Here is a 13,110-nt window from a genome sequence, read left to right as displayed (position 1 = left end):
TGGATCCACTGGCCTCGGTGTTTTCAATGAAAATTCGAGCGCCTTCCGTAAACTGCAGGAACCTTGTTCCGTTTATGTTGCTAAGCTGGCAGCAATCGACTTCGCATTGGGGATGATCTCCAACAAGCCTGCAGACCATTACTTCATTTTCTCGGATAGTCTCAGTTCGCTTGAGGCTTTCCAGTCGATGAAAACTAGTAGGCACCCATCTTATTTCCTCGCAAAAGTGAGGCAGCAGATGAGTGCACTGATCGAAAGATCTTATAAGTTAACCTTTGTATGGGTACCCTCTCATTGCTCAATTCCTGGCAATGAGAAAGCGGACACTCTCGCAAAGGTGGGTGCCCAGGAAGGCGAATTGTTTGATAGACAGATTTCATACGATGAATTTTTCCAATTACTGCGTCAGAGTTCCCTCTTGAGTTGGCAAACCGATTGGGACACTGGAAGTCTTGGGCGGTGGTTATATTCAATTATTCCAAAGGTTTCTTCGAGAGCGTGGTTCAAAGGTTTGGACGTAAGTCGTGACTTCATTCGTGTAATGAGTAGACTTATGTCCAACCACTACTCGCTAGATGTGCATCTCCACAGAATAAATCTTGTTCAAAGCAACGTCTGTCGGTGTGGAAACGGTTACGATGACATCGATCACGCAGTTTGGCAATGTACGGATAATTACGCAGCCAGAGAGTACCTTTTGAATGCCCTTAGGGCCCAAAGAAGACAACCCTATGTTCCTGTTAGAGACGTGTTGGGAACTCGCGACATCTGCTATATGCAGTTGATCTATATGTTTGTGAAACGGACTAGCATAAGAATTTAATGCTTTTGTGTGTTTTTTTTTTCTTTTTCGTTATTAGTTTGTTTGTCTTGTCCCCTCATCTCACCGTCGCCCCCCCTCGACAGATAGTCGAACACCAGATGCTATCTCTGGTCTTTATGCACAATGCTACAGTGCGTGCGGCAACTCTTGGTTGAGACAACGATACCTCATATCCATATCCCTAACCTGATCCATCCCACAAAAATTGTTGCCCCTCTAACCTCGAGTTAACCGCGAGTAATCGGTCGAAACCTACTAAACATAGATTTAAGTTGAAATTCTGTAAAAACAAATCATGAATTAGTGGCTCCGCAAAGCTCATGCGATTGAGCCTTACAAATAAATGAATTGGAAAAAAAAAAACCTCAGTCATGCAATTTATACACTGAAGGGGGTTAGTGTATAAATTGCATGACAAACCATCTCAACATTCATCAACTACGCTTCTTTATTCAAAATATTTTTCTTATGCTTCAGATAAAATCTGTGAACAATAACATCGTTTCGAAAATTCGCATTGTTGCTTATAAGTCCATGTTACGATGTTCTTGCAAGCGTAGCCGTTCCGCCTCTTTAAAAGCTTTCTTCTCTGAAGGCGTCTTCCCCATACATTTGCGGATCACGTTACGATTTTTTATTTGCTCGCTTGGATCATATGGTTTGTCGTCATACTATGAAAATTCGATATGTTTAATAAAAGATTTTAGAATGATAGATAATTTTCAACTTCGTACCGAATCCCAGCATTCATCATCACTGACGGGGGCATATGATTCCTCCGGAGTTATCACATTCTTTGTATGCTGTATGGGTGCCGGGGTTGAAATATCGTACTTATAGCGTTCGAACAATCCCCTATCTGGACACTCTCTTTTGTGGACCTGAGAGAATAAATAAATCTTTGAATTTTTCGCGGCAATAAATATCAATTTTCAGGCACCTCCAAATCTTTCTTTGGCACAAAATGAATCTCATTAAAAGGACACTTCATGTAATTCAAGTCTTTATGATTCTTCTTACACTTTGTTATATGGGTTTGCATTCGACTTTTTCGAATCTGGTGAGATTTCTCGTAAGGACATTCGATAACGTCGTCATAACCAGATCTTGACATAGAGAAATGAAAAAAAAGTTATGCATTTGAATAATATACATTTTTCGGAATATTCACCCTTGAAGTTGATCCATTATGAAAAAGAAAGAAGTCCTATAAGAGAAACAAAATCTACCTTTCAATATAAAGAAAAAGCTTTATTACTGCTAAACAATAGTCCACGTAAGAGTTGTGAGTAATGTTTTTGTTTTTTTTCTCGTTTATGACATAGGCCAGTGTGACATTTCAGGGTGGAGTAGTGGGCGAAATACAGTAAGTTACCTCTAATTAGACATACCGGGGCACCACTCAGTGTAGAGATGGGGGAGCGCTCACGAGTCACTCATTTGAGTCGGTTCGTCAAAAAGAGCTTACGATCCACGGTTCTTTAGAAATAAGTCGCGGCTCTCAAATGAACGGCTCTTACTTAAATGAACCACGGTTCAAAAAAGAGCCACGATTCATAAAAGAACCGTGAATTTTTTAAGAGACGGCTTATGCCGGATTTACAATCATCCACAATGAGCGCGATTTTTACTCGTCAACCAATCAGAGAAAAGCGCGAAATCACCCATGACAGTGCGAAAAAAGATAGAGCTCTCCAAGCTTTGGCTGCGAAAATCGCGTTGCTTTGATAGGAGACACTATATACATCAGACAGGTGGAACAAAATATGCTTGATGGGTGGAACGATATATCGAAAGAAATGTTCAGCTCTGTACATATGAAACGCTTCATAAAGTGAGAGCTGAATCGATCACTTATTGCAAGCGTATTGCTGCATAATCATAATTATTTTTACACATTTTTGTTAATATTTGATTGAATTCGTTAGTTTTTCAATTATTAATTATTTGGAGTTTTATACTTCCATTCACATTTCTAGCGATATGATTTTGTTCCACCAATCTAGTACGATCTTGTCCATAACAAACAATGACAGTATGATTAGAGGGATGCAGGTTTGACAGACAGATTATGACAGATTATCGCGCGATATCGCTAAGCATTGTAAAGAGCTGCATTGAAAAATATCGCATTTAGTGAGTATTTCGCATGCGATTAAAAGCCTGCATTGTAAAGGAAGCATTAATCGTAAAGAACCGTGGATCGTACGCTTGTTCTGACAAATTATCGCCTGCGGCAGTGCGGAAGAAATATATGTTTCCCATTCTAAATTTCGCAACAGAATATTTATTTATATGTTTGATACATGCTGCTTTTTAAGCGTTTTTATTTAGCTGTTTGTATGTTTGTAAATTTTGGCAGTCTACATGTTTTCTCGAAACTGAGTAGTAGGATACTGTTATTTATGTAAAATGGAAATCAAAGATGGCGGCCGTTATGAAATGACAGACAACATATTTTGTCAAAACCCCACCAATATTTGCTTGACTAGTAGTGGTGGATCACACCATTGAGGATGTGTCGGATCCTTCGGCTGAAGGAGGTCTGGGTTGATAGCTCAGATTAGGGGTAAAGTCGCACTTTGGTCTTATGGAAGACCATTCGGATGTGGCTTGCACTGGAGAAAACTAAACACACTTGGAATAACTTCTAGAACACGGAATTTATTTTTGCGGTCTAACACGGTAAACGTTTGGATTTGGAATGGAAATAATATTCGTAGTGATCTTCTGTATGCGTTTCGTATTTTGCTGCTGTTTGTATTTGTGTTATGCACCACACACTGCATTTTGGAAAGGAGGGAGAGGCTTGGATAGAAATAGAAAAGGAAAGCAGCTTTGATGGATACTTGCTCCTCTTTCGCGTTGTGGGTCGCGAACAAGTAGAACACAGTTATTTATGAAAAATGCAAATCCAAAATGGTCACCACCTCAAAATGGCAAAAAATTTTTTTTCAAAACCTCATCAATATGGGTATCTAATGAAAGTGCTTGACTAGGCAGACGCAGATATTTATGTAAAATATAAATCCAAGTTGGCGGCCGTTATAAAATGACAGACTGCATATTTTGTCAAAACCCCATTAATATGGGTATCAAATTAAAGGGCTTATCTAGTAGAACACAGTTATTCACGAAAAATGGAAATCCAAAATGACGACCGTTACAAAATGACAGACTACATATCTTATGAAAACCCCATTATTTGGGTATCAGATGAAAGGGCGTGACTAGTAGAGCACAGTTATTTATGATCTCTTCCCGTAGATCAATATAGCGAAGAGTAAAATCGGAAAATTGAATTCCTATGTGTTCTACAATTAGCTCAGCGTTGTTAGTCCATTTGATGTTGGCGCTAACGAAATTGATCTTTGTTCGAAAGTGGAAAAGGATTTTTTAGACGGAATAACGCATTCCTATATCTTCTATCTATATAAACAAAAATGGAAGGCCAAATGTGTTGGTGTGCCCTAAATCCGAGGAAGGAATGGTCCGATTTGAGCTGTCTTTATTTTGTAATATTCTCTGTATCAAACATGTATTCCATGCAACGGAGAAACATGTTATTTCCAAATGCTTGAAGAATCTTTAGCGAGAATTGTGTCTGAAAATAATTTTATATTATAAGGACGATTTTTTGTAGTACTAGTACTGTACTAGTACTAGACAATTTATAGTAGAAGGAAATTGTAAAGGACCAATTCCATGAGGTTATGCACCAGAGAACTAAATTTTAAATCTAGTTTTAGGAGAAAATAGAAAACGTTATTTGAAAAAGCACTAGTTAAATCATAAATTTTTTGTAACAAATTTAATTTTTATGCACCAACCTTCGAGAGAGGCGAGTTTAAAAAACTACATAATTATATTTAAAATATTTTAGGTTTTCACTATTTTCATGTTTCTTGAGATATCTCTGCACATGCTTAACCAAACTTTAATGTCTATATACCCTTGAATGTGTGATTAAATGCTTGTTGGTAGAGCCGTGGGTAGACCTACGTTTCATTTTGTAATTTATGAGAAACAAGCATTTGAGAAACAGGTATTTTGAAGCGTTGTCACGTCACAAAAATAGACCATTTTTTAGTTTAGTAGATGAACATAGGTTCAAACATTTTTATACTTGGGTTTCTCTGAGCAAACAATGAAGGTCAACAGCCCACACAATTTGGTTTAGATCGGTCCACAAATAGAGGAGTATCAACTGTCTCCAGAAGTTGTTGTCACGTCACGAAAAGTATACGATCCGTTCCAGTATACGACGTAACAACATTTTGACTCACTACAAACACTTTATTGCGTTTTCATGAATAAAGCACACAAAATTAACCGATGTTATAGTAAAATTGAGAAAATTTCCAACAAGAATCTTCAGTTGGAGAATATTTTCTAGTTAGATTGGCTTGTTGTTAGTCAAATACTTTTGTGACGTGGCAACACCTGACTTTTTTGCTGTTTCGGACTGTTGAACATTAAAGATTAATTTAATTAATTACAGTTCCGTATGTTTTGGATACAAATGATCTTTCTCCTATGTTTTATCAACAATATATGAACGTAGATTCCATAATATAACATATAATCTTATTTTGTTTGCGGTTTGCTGATGATAGTATTGAATGCTAAAAAAATATGGAAAACCCATACAATATAAGCTTACCAGCGAAAGTCGAATAGCGTATTCTGATGCCATTTCGGAATCGAGGATGGTGACTTCCGATTCGTTAAAAACGGATATAAAAGACCAGGAATGGCATGAATTCCCACAATACGATCGTGAATGGTAATGTTGGCATATATCCATGGGTGCGCGAAGAGAAATAAAAAAAGAATAATGTTTGATAGTGAAAGATAGGATTTAAGTGAGAGAGAGATAATGCTTGAGTGAAAAGAACTTAGCCTTAGAGCGACGTGTGCGGAGTTATACAAAGAAAGTGCATATACAAATGCACACACAAACATCAACGATCAACGATCAACTATCAAAGTCAACGTCAAAGTCAAAGTCATCTTCAACACGCAAACATAAACGCCCTTGCACAGGTATGTGCGCGGTTTATCAAAAGTTTCTGATAGCTAAATCAAATGCGTTCCCCCTGTAGTGAGCGCCACCCGATGAACTAGGATTGTGCTAGCCATTGATGGCAAGCACCAGAGCGAACGTGTTAAACAATCACGATATAAAAACTGGAGGTCGGTTTAGGACCACCCCCACTTTTCCCAAATAAAGACATACCGTGTATTACAGGTAACAGGTAGATTCAATTTATATAGCTTATTTTGATGAACATACCATAAACAATTAAAATTGCCTTGTTTTGCAATGTTTCACAATCTAAAAGAACATAGAACTCATTTTGCACACAGGTCGAATATGTTTCTTCTCTGTTTTGAAGGAATGAAAACGTAAAATGGCGCTAAAACGCTAGAATGAAGAGAGAAAGGAAAAAGTCACCATATTATCAAATTGTCAGCGTTATGACACCTTTCATTTGACACTATTGAAAATTCAATAGGAAGCACCGTTCTTGAGATACAAAGGAGGGTAGGTTCAGGACCACCGGTCGCGTTAGGACCACCTTCCCCTATAGGATGGGCTTATGGAAGGGGAAGGGTAGATTTCAGAGGAAAGTAAGAAGTGTTCAGAGTAATAAAAAAACATTAAAAATAGTATATTGCTTGCTACAATACGGTGAAATTCTTATTTAAGCCATTAACGACCAAGCTGTAAAAAAGTTTTTTTTTTTGACGAAAGCCATTGTTGTATTTCGATTATTAACGCTAAAGGAACTCCAATGTTCAAGAATTATTTTTTTCCCATCTTCCATTTTCCGGGAAATGACTGTTCGAAAAATCGAACATTGGCCGAAACCCGCACTTTATTTTGCAAGTACAAACACACTGCGAACTAAAAGTCACTTCAATTAGCAAATATACGGTATTCATAAATGCATCAATTTTGGACTCCCGGAAGAACAAGAACAGGAGAATGGAGGTCTCTAAGTATAAATCCCAGGTGTGTGGCACGATTATCGCTATCTCACTCTACCTACCGTCACCGCATATCTCACTATCCCTCTGCTGTAAAAGTTCATCATCGATTTCACGATATGTCAGATAGTGGTAAATTGGTAATTCGCGATGACAGAAAAATAGTGTCGACGTCTGGTGGCGACTTCAAATTAGGGCCATAAATTGGGTCCCAAACTAGTTAGTGTAATCTCTATCAGATTAGAAGACACCAAGCCGGTTTTTGAATTTAAAATTTGAATCAAAATTTTCACATGTTATTTAATTACTTGAGACACATATTTCTGACTTTCATTCAACCATATGGCTATACAATTCCAACATTGTTACTGATTTTTTTTATTATAATATAAAGTTGTCTCCATAAACAATTTTCGTATGAGACCTTTCCCCCAACTGCAAACAAAAATGTTTTTAATTTAAATAGAATACTAATTTGATATGAAAAAGCTAATTTTCATTCATAATTTTAATTTTGAAAACGTTTATTCCGACTGAAAATCAGCTATTCTTTGACGCTCCCCTAAACTAGTAAACGAAGCTCAATGGCGTCAACGCGGATCGCTGTTTTGAAGAAAACAAATACTTCTGACGTTTGAGATGTTGGCACCAAAAACATGGCGGGTGCCATACGGCTGATAAATCCAAATTAATCCACCTAAGGTGAGATGTGGCATTTCTTATTTCATGTAATTTTAACTTATTACTGACAGGCTTTTTCTTTCAAACGAAAGCATATGCTGTTATTTTTATTGTTAACTGTTGAGAAATGTCAATGCTTAAAAACTAGTCTCTTCAATTATCCATTTCCCGAAAAAATCGCAGGTTTTCCAAAACCTGCAAAGTACCAGAGTACTGCTAAAAAACAATGGCATAGAGAGTTGGGAGGTTATTATTCGGTCCGGCGGAAGAATATTCACGCAAACAATCTCATTAGAATCCTCGTTACACGTACTGATCATTTCCTCCAGCTCCCCCACAAAAGAAATTCTACGGGCCGCCATCACCTAAGGTTGTTACGGACAAAAAATAATATTTGCTAAATTAATCGATATTTGCAAACATTCACAACTGAAAATGCAAGAATAAATGAAAAACCTTCCGTCTTTTAAAGTAAACAAATCAAAATGCGTAGCGGAGGTTAGATGTGTTGGTGTTGATTCAGCAGAAAAAAAATGTTCGTTATGGCCATCGTTCGATTTTTCGAACACTCAATTTCCCCGGCTGTTATTTTCCTGTATGCGGCTCAATCGAATGATTTTCGCTCTATATCACAATGTATGTTCTTTTATCAAAGCAATATTGTAGAAAACTCCACTTATTTTTGTATTTTATTGAGGTTTTTAATTGAGATTGAAAACACCTTCCAAACATACTTGCTTTAAATCGTATTTATTATCCAATAAAGTTACTCAAAATTGAATGAAATCGATATAAGTGGTAGCTAATAAACTAACCTGTGGTGCTCCCTTGGCCGAGTGGTTAGCGTCATAACTAACATGCCGGGTGTTCGGGTTCGATTCCCGTTCTGGTCGGGTGAATTTTTCGTCAAAGAAATTTCCTCCGACTTGCACTGTGATCACGCGTATTCTAGAGCTTGCCACTCAGAATGCATTCAAGGCGTGTTATTTGGCATAGAAATCTCAACTAAGTACTAATAAAAATGACGCAAGTAATACTACGTTGAGACGTCGAAGTTCCTCTAGGAACGTTAGTGCCATTGAAGAAGAAGAAGAATAAACTAACCTATCTTTTGGTGCAAAAACATTACCATATGGTTCCTGTCCAAAGACATGAAAAATTATCAAAGTTGCTGTTCGATTTTTCGAACGCTTGACCTAAAATGTGTTAATACAACTTATTGATTGTGTGACGTGACAGCGCTTCGTGGAGACTGTTTATTCGCACAGAGCGCGTTGCCACGTCACAAAATGCATGCCGTCAAAATGCTTGTTCTTGCGAGTTTTTTAAAAAACTGAGTATACAGTAATCTACGTTCATCTTTCATTGACAAATCATAGAACAAAGTTTATTTGTATGTTTTGAAACGGAACTGAAAATACAACATTAATGTTCAAAATTCAGTACCCGCAAAAAGACAGGTGTTGTCATATCACAAAAGTATTGGACATGTAGGAAATTTCCTCAATTTCACTTAAAAATCGTTTACCATTTGTGTTGAAGTGTAGTCATCCAGTCTAAGCAACCCTATGTTTGTTTGTACCGACTACCAACCTTAGACCCCTAGCAACCTAGTTTGTTTTTTTTTTTGACGTAGGACTACGTCTAACCGGAAGATATAGGGGGTGAAATGAAAATCTAGGCACTGAACAAGTAGGAAAAAATGCAAGATTTGGAACGCTTATAACTCGAGCATTTCTCAATAGATCGCAAAGGTTTTTGCATCAATTGATAGGAAATATATCTACGCATCTATCATAACGAATAACATTTCATTTTTCTTGAGATAAATAATTGAATAATTGTGAAATATCAAGCATTGTCCAAATGCACTATGTGCCCATTTTTGATTGGTCCATTTTGTGCTCCTCAAATCGTACCGACCAAAACGGGCAACCAGAGCAGCAGCGAAATACAATGAAGCACGATTGGAAAGGAAAAAGAAAAAATATGAACGAAACATTGGTCGCAGTCTCACACATGCGTAATTCTCGAGCCAGCCAGTCAGCTTAAAAATCCCCGCTCCGCTGCCGTAACGATCATTCTTTGTGTGGAGACCGACTGGACAACATCGTTGCTGGACGGGCTGGACGGCGAGGGATCGAGTGCCTTTCTCAAGGCAAGAGTGTGGAGGTGGTAGCGCTGGAGTAGAGAAGAGTAGAGTTTTCAAAGGGCCTTTCTCAAGGCTAGAGACGAATGAACTGAAAAAGTTTAAAGTCTCTATAATACAATACCTTCCTTCCTTCCGTAACGATCATTCTTATCGAAACCGTACACCACATCGTTTCGCATCACATCAGATCAACAAACCAACACAAGCAGCCATGGTTGGACATGGCAAAGGAGGAAAAGTGAAGGGAAAGGCAAAATCCCGCTCGAACCGTGTTGGTCTCCAGTTCCCCGTATGTGTATCCGCCAATTGCTCCGCAAGGGTAGCTAGGCCGAGCGCGTTAGTACCAGTGCACCAGTCCACCTAGCCGGCGATATATAGTTTCGGCCGCTGAAGTTATCGAGTTAGCTGGCAAAGCTGCTCGCGACGATAAGACAACCCGCATTCAGAACAGACCACAATCGGTTCCGTGGTCACCAAGACAACAACAGGCAGTTGCAGCTTTATACAAACTGCTTTGGTGGCAAATCCAGAACAAGGCGGCATCGATGGCGTTCGAAATGGTTTTTTTTCAAAACCACGAGTACTAAGTTTTCTAAATTGGAACCATTCCATAAAACACGGCGCTTATCAGGGCCATTAAACCTTTCAAAAAAGAGTTTACGAAATACAGTTCAATGCATTCTAAAATATTATCCAAAATAATAATAAAACACAAATTGATTTTTTCATAATTTGTTTGCCAAGATATGATGAGTATGAGAATTTGGCAGTTGTGCTGAGCTCATTGATGGTTGGGGACTTTCTCGATTATTCAATTTTCACAAATTAAATTGCTTCCAGATTGAAAGTACAGTAATTTACATTTAGCTCGACATTTAGCTAATCTGACGGACCTGTAATGCGACATATTTAGTTGGACATTTTTGAAAACATAGAGTTCGGGGTCCAAATTATGACCCCACATTGAAAGTCGACACTGTACCACTGTCATCGCAAATGTTCAATTACAGGTTAAAATCGCCTCCAATGCCACACTGAGCGGTGCTTCGGCATGTCGCGTTAAATGTAATTTACTGTACAACATGTCACAAGCTGGATGGGAAGAAATTTTCCTACTGTGAAAGCTGTGGCGAGTGGCAAACGCAATCGCTAAACAGAAAGTTTTAGCCGAACAAGATGGGGATATCGAGTGAAAACAAAACAATAAACTCTTTAGATTAAAGATAATTTTGTGATCCTGAAAAGGACCCTTTTTAGCCTGCATGTGAATCCAACGAGCGAACAAATCGTAATGAATGTATTTTTTTTGCCATCGCTGCCTTTTAACGCTCATTCGTTTGTCTCGTTGGACTCGCCCCTTTGGCTGAGTCTGCCGATTTGTCTCTATCCTGTGAGCGTGTACCGCTAAAGTACAAAACGCGCGGATCCGCTGCAAAATATATTATTCTCTTTCAAACCGTAAATCAGTGTGGTTGTATGGCATCGTTTCACATCACATCGCATCAACGGATTGGTTCCGGAGCACCAGTATACTTAATAGCGGTTATAGAATTTCGGCCGGCGGAGTGCTCGAGTTGGCTTGCAATGCTGCTCACGACAATAAGAAAACCCGCCTACAGAACAGAGCACATTTGGTTCGGTGGCAACAACTAGTTTCAGCGAGTGGCAAACGCAATCGCTAAACGGCAGCAGGTAGAAAAAGGAAAAAGTTTGTTTATACAGACTGCTTTGGTGGCAAAACCAGCCACCGTAAAACACGGCGCTTTTCAGGGCCATTAAACCTTTTAAAGAGGAGTTATTAAAAGTTATTCACAATACCAATGCATTCTAAAGTGACATAATATGATATATGATATGAACTGATTTATTTTGTTTATGCTTGTTTTTGAACTTATTGGTGGTTGGGGTCTTTTAAGTTGATCATTCAGTTTTCACAAACCCATGCATGGTTCCCGAATTGAAAGTGGCTTCAAATTACAACACATTGTATGCAGGATGGCATTAACGAATTTTCTCGGTAGCAAGAACTGCTTTCTTTGGTTGATAACTGATGTTGAAAATTGACTGAGGTTACATCTGCATTATATAGAAACATAACTAAGAAGCAACATGATGAGCTATGTATTTCCTGCTGCTCTGTTCTTATTTTAAAGGACTTTAATCCGAAGGTCATCCGTCCCTGTATTCACTGTTGGTTTTTCAGAACGCTTATAGCTCATCTATTTCTCGACAGATCGTAAAGTTCGTCTCCATTTCATTTTTATTTACATTGTTTGCGGAGACTACAAATCTTACAATTCATTCGTTTCCGAAACCACAGTTTAAGGTACGGTAATGTGCTCAATAGTGAAATATATGATATGAGCTGAGGACCACTATACATTCCCTATCATAGCCATCATTTTGATTGTATGATATGTGCATACGCCAAAAGATGCCCGGCGTTGAACATTGAATAAGTACAAAGCCTTCAGAAAAATATCAAGAAGCAACTATAAGATAGTGAGAAAAAATTGAGAATGTTTGTAAAAAAAACGCAAAAACACAACATCAAAGGCTCTTTTCAGAAACTTCAACATGTTCATAAAGAGTAAACAGTAAACTAATCCATTCTTCAGTTAGATAGGTAGGTATTCACGTAGGAGAAGAAAATAAAACAATATATTTAAAATATATATTTAGCAAAAGCTGTCCCCTTTGTATAGTCCTACGTCACTCCGGTTATGTTCCCGACATTACCCACTCGTCTTTTTTTATCCAAAATATATATTTTTATTAAGGCTCATATGGCGTCAACCTGACGGGGCCGGGAGTTCAATATTTCGACAATGTTTGCCTTATAACTATGTTAGTAATATGTAACCGATAACTCGCGGTTGGCTCGAGGTTAGTATTACAAGTGTTTTCGTAATTGTGATGTTGCTGTCTTCAATGATCTGTACCTGTGCCCGACACGGGATACTTCCTATTGGGATGCAGCTGACCATTAATCAGCAACGCCCCCCTAGTCTGTACCCCATATCTAGCGTGGTGCGTCTTCTCGAGGAATCCAGGATAGAATGGTCACTAGCCGGCGCAATCATCAGCTCGTGTAGAGTTGTCATGAGCGGTACAACCTTTGGCAACCTTTGTTGAATCATCAGTGGACTGCACAACCTTTGGTCCGTGTATCTGTAAAGAGTGTGTGTATGTATTGCCGCGACTAAGTAAAAGTTTATAGATCGGATAGGAGGGATACGAAACAGGGACACAACGAAGGAAACATCATTAAACGTTAACATCGGCGTTTCTGAGGAACAGGTATAGATGAAGCAGAAGATCAGGATCAAGGCTACTTAAGATATCCCGGACGGGGATATCCGATTGTCTGCCTTTTGCTCTCAATGCTCTAGAGAGCTGAGAGCGAGCAGCATGGAACCGGATACACGACCAGACAATATGCTCGATGTCGTGGTAGCCA

General features: G+C 38.5%; 1 protein-coding gene across 1 annotated transcript; it reads right to left on the bottom strand.

Moving 5' to 3' along the window:
• Positions 1-1,247: 1,247 nt before the first annotated feature.
• On the bottom strand, positions 1,248-2,152 carry LOC129779670 (gametocyte-specific factor 1 homolog). The gene is made up of 4 exons (XM_055787280.1): positions 1,995-2,152; positions 1,764-1,929; positions 1,558-1,704; positions 1,248-1,494 (listed from the first exon to the last, which is right to left on the bottom strand). Exons 1-4 carry the CDS (start codon positions 2,009-2,011, stop codon positions 1,348-1,350), a joined length of 477 nt encoding a protein of 158 aa, XP_055643255.1. The 5' UTR covers positions 2,012-2,152; the 3' UTR covers positions 1,248-1,347.
• Positions 2,153-13,110: the final 10,958 nt, after the last annotated feature.

The sequence above is a fragment of the Toxorhynchites rutilus genome, chromosome 3 (genome assembly GCF_029784135.1).
Source record: "Toxorhynchites rutilus septentrionalis strain SRP chromosome 3, ASM2978413v1, whole genome shotgun sequence".
NCBI lineage: Eukaryota > Metazoa > Arthropoda > Insecta > Diptera > Culicidae > Toxorhynchites > Toxorhynchites rutilus.
This window is presented reverse-complemented; position numbering and strand designations above follow the sequence as displayed.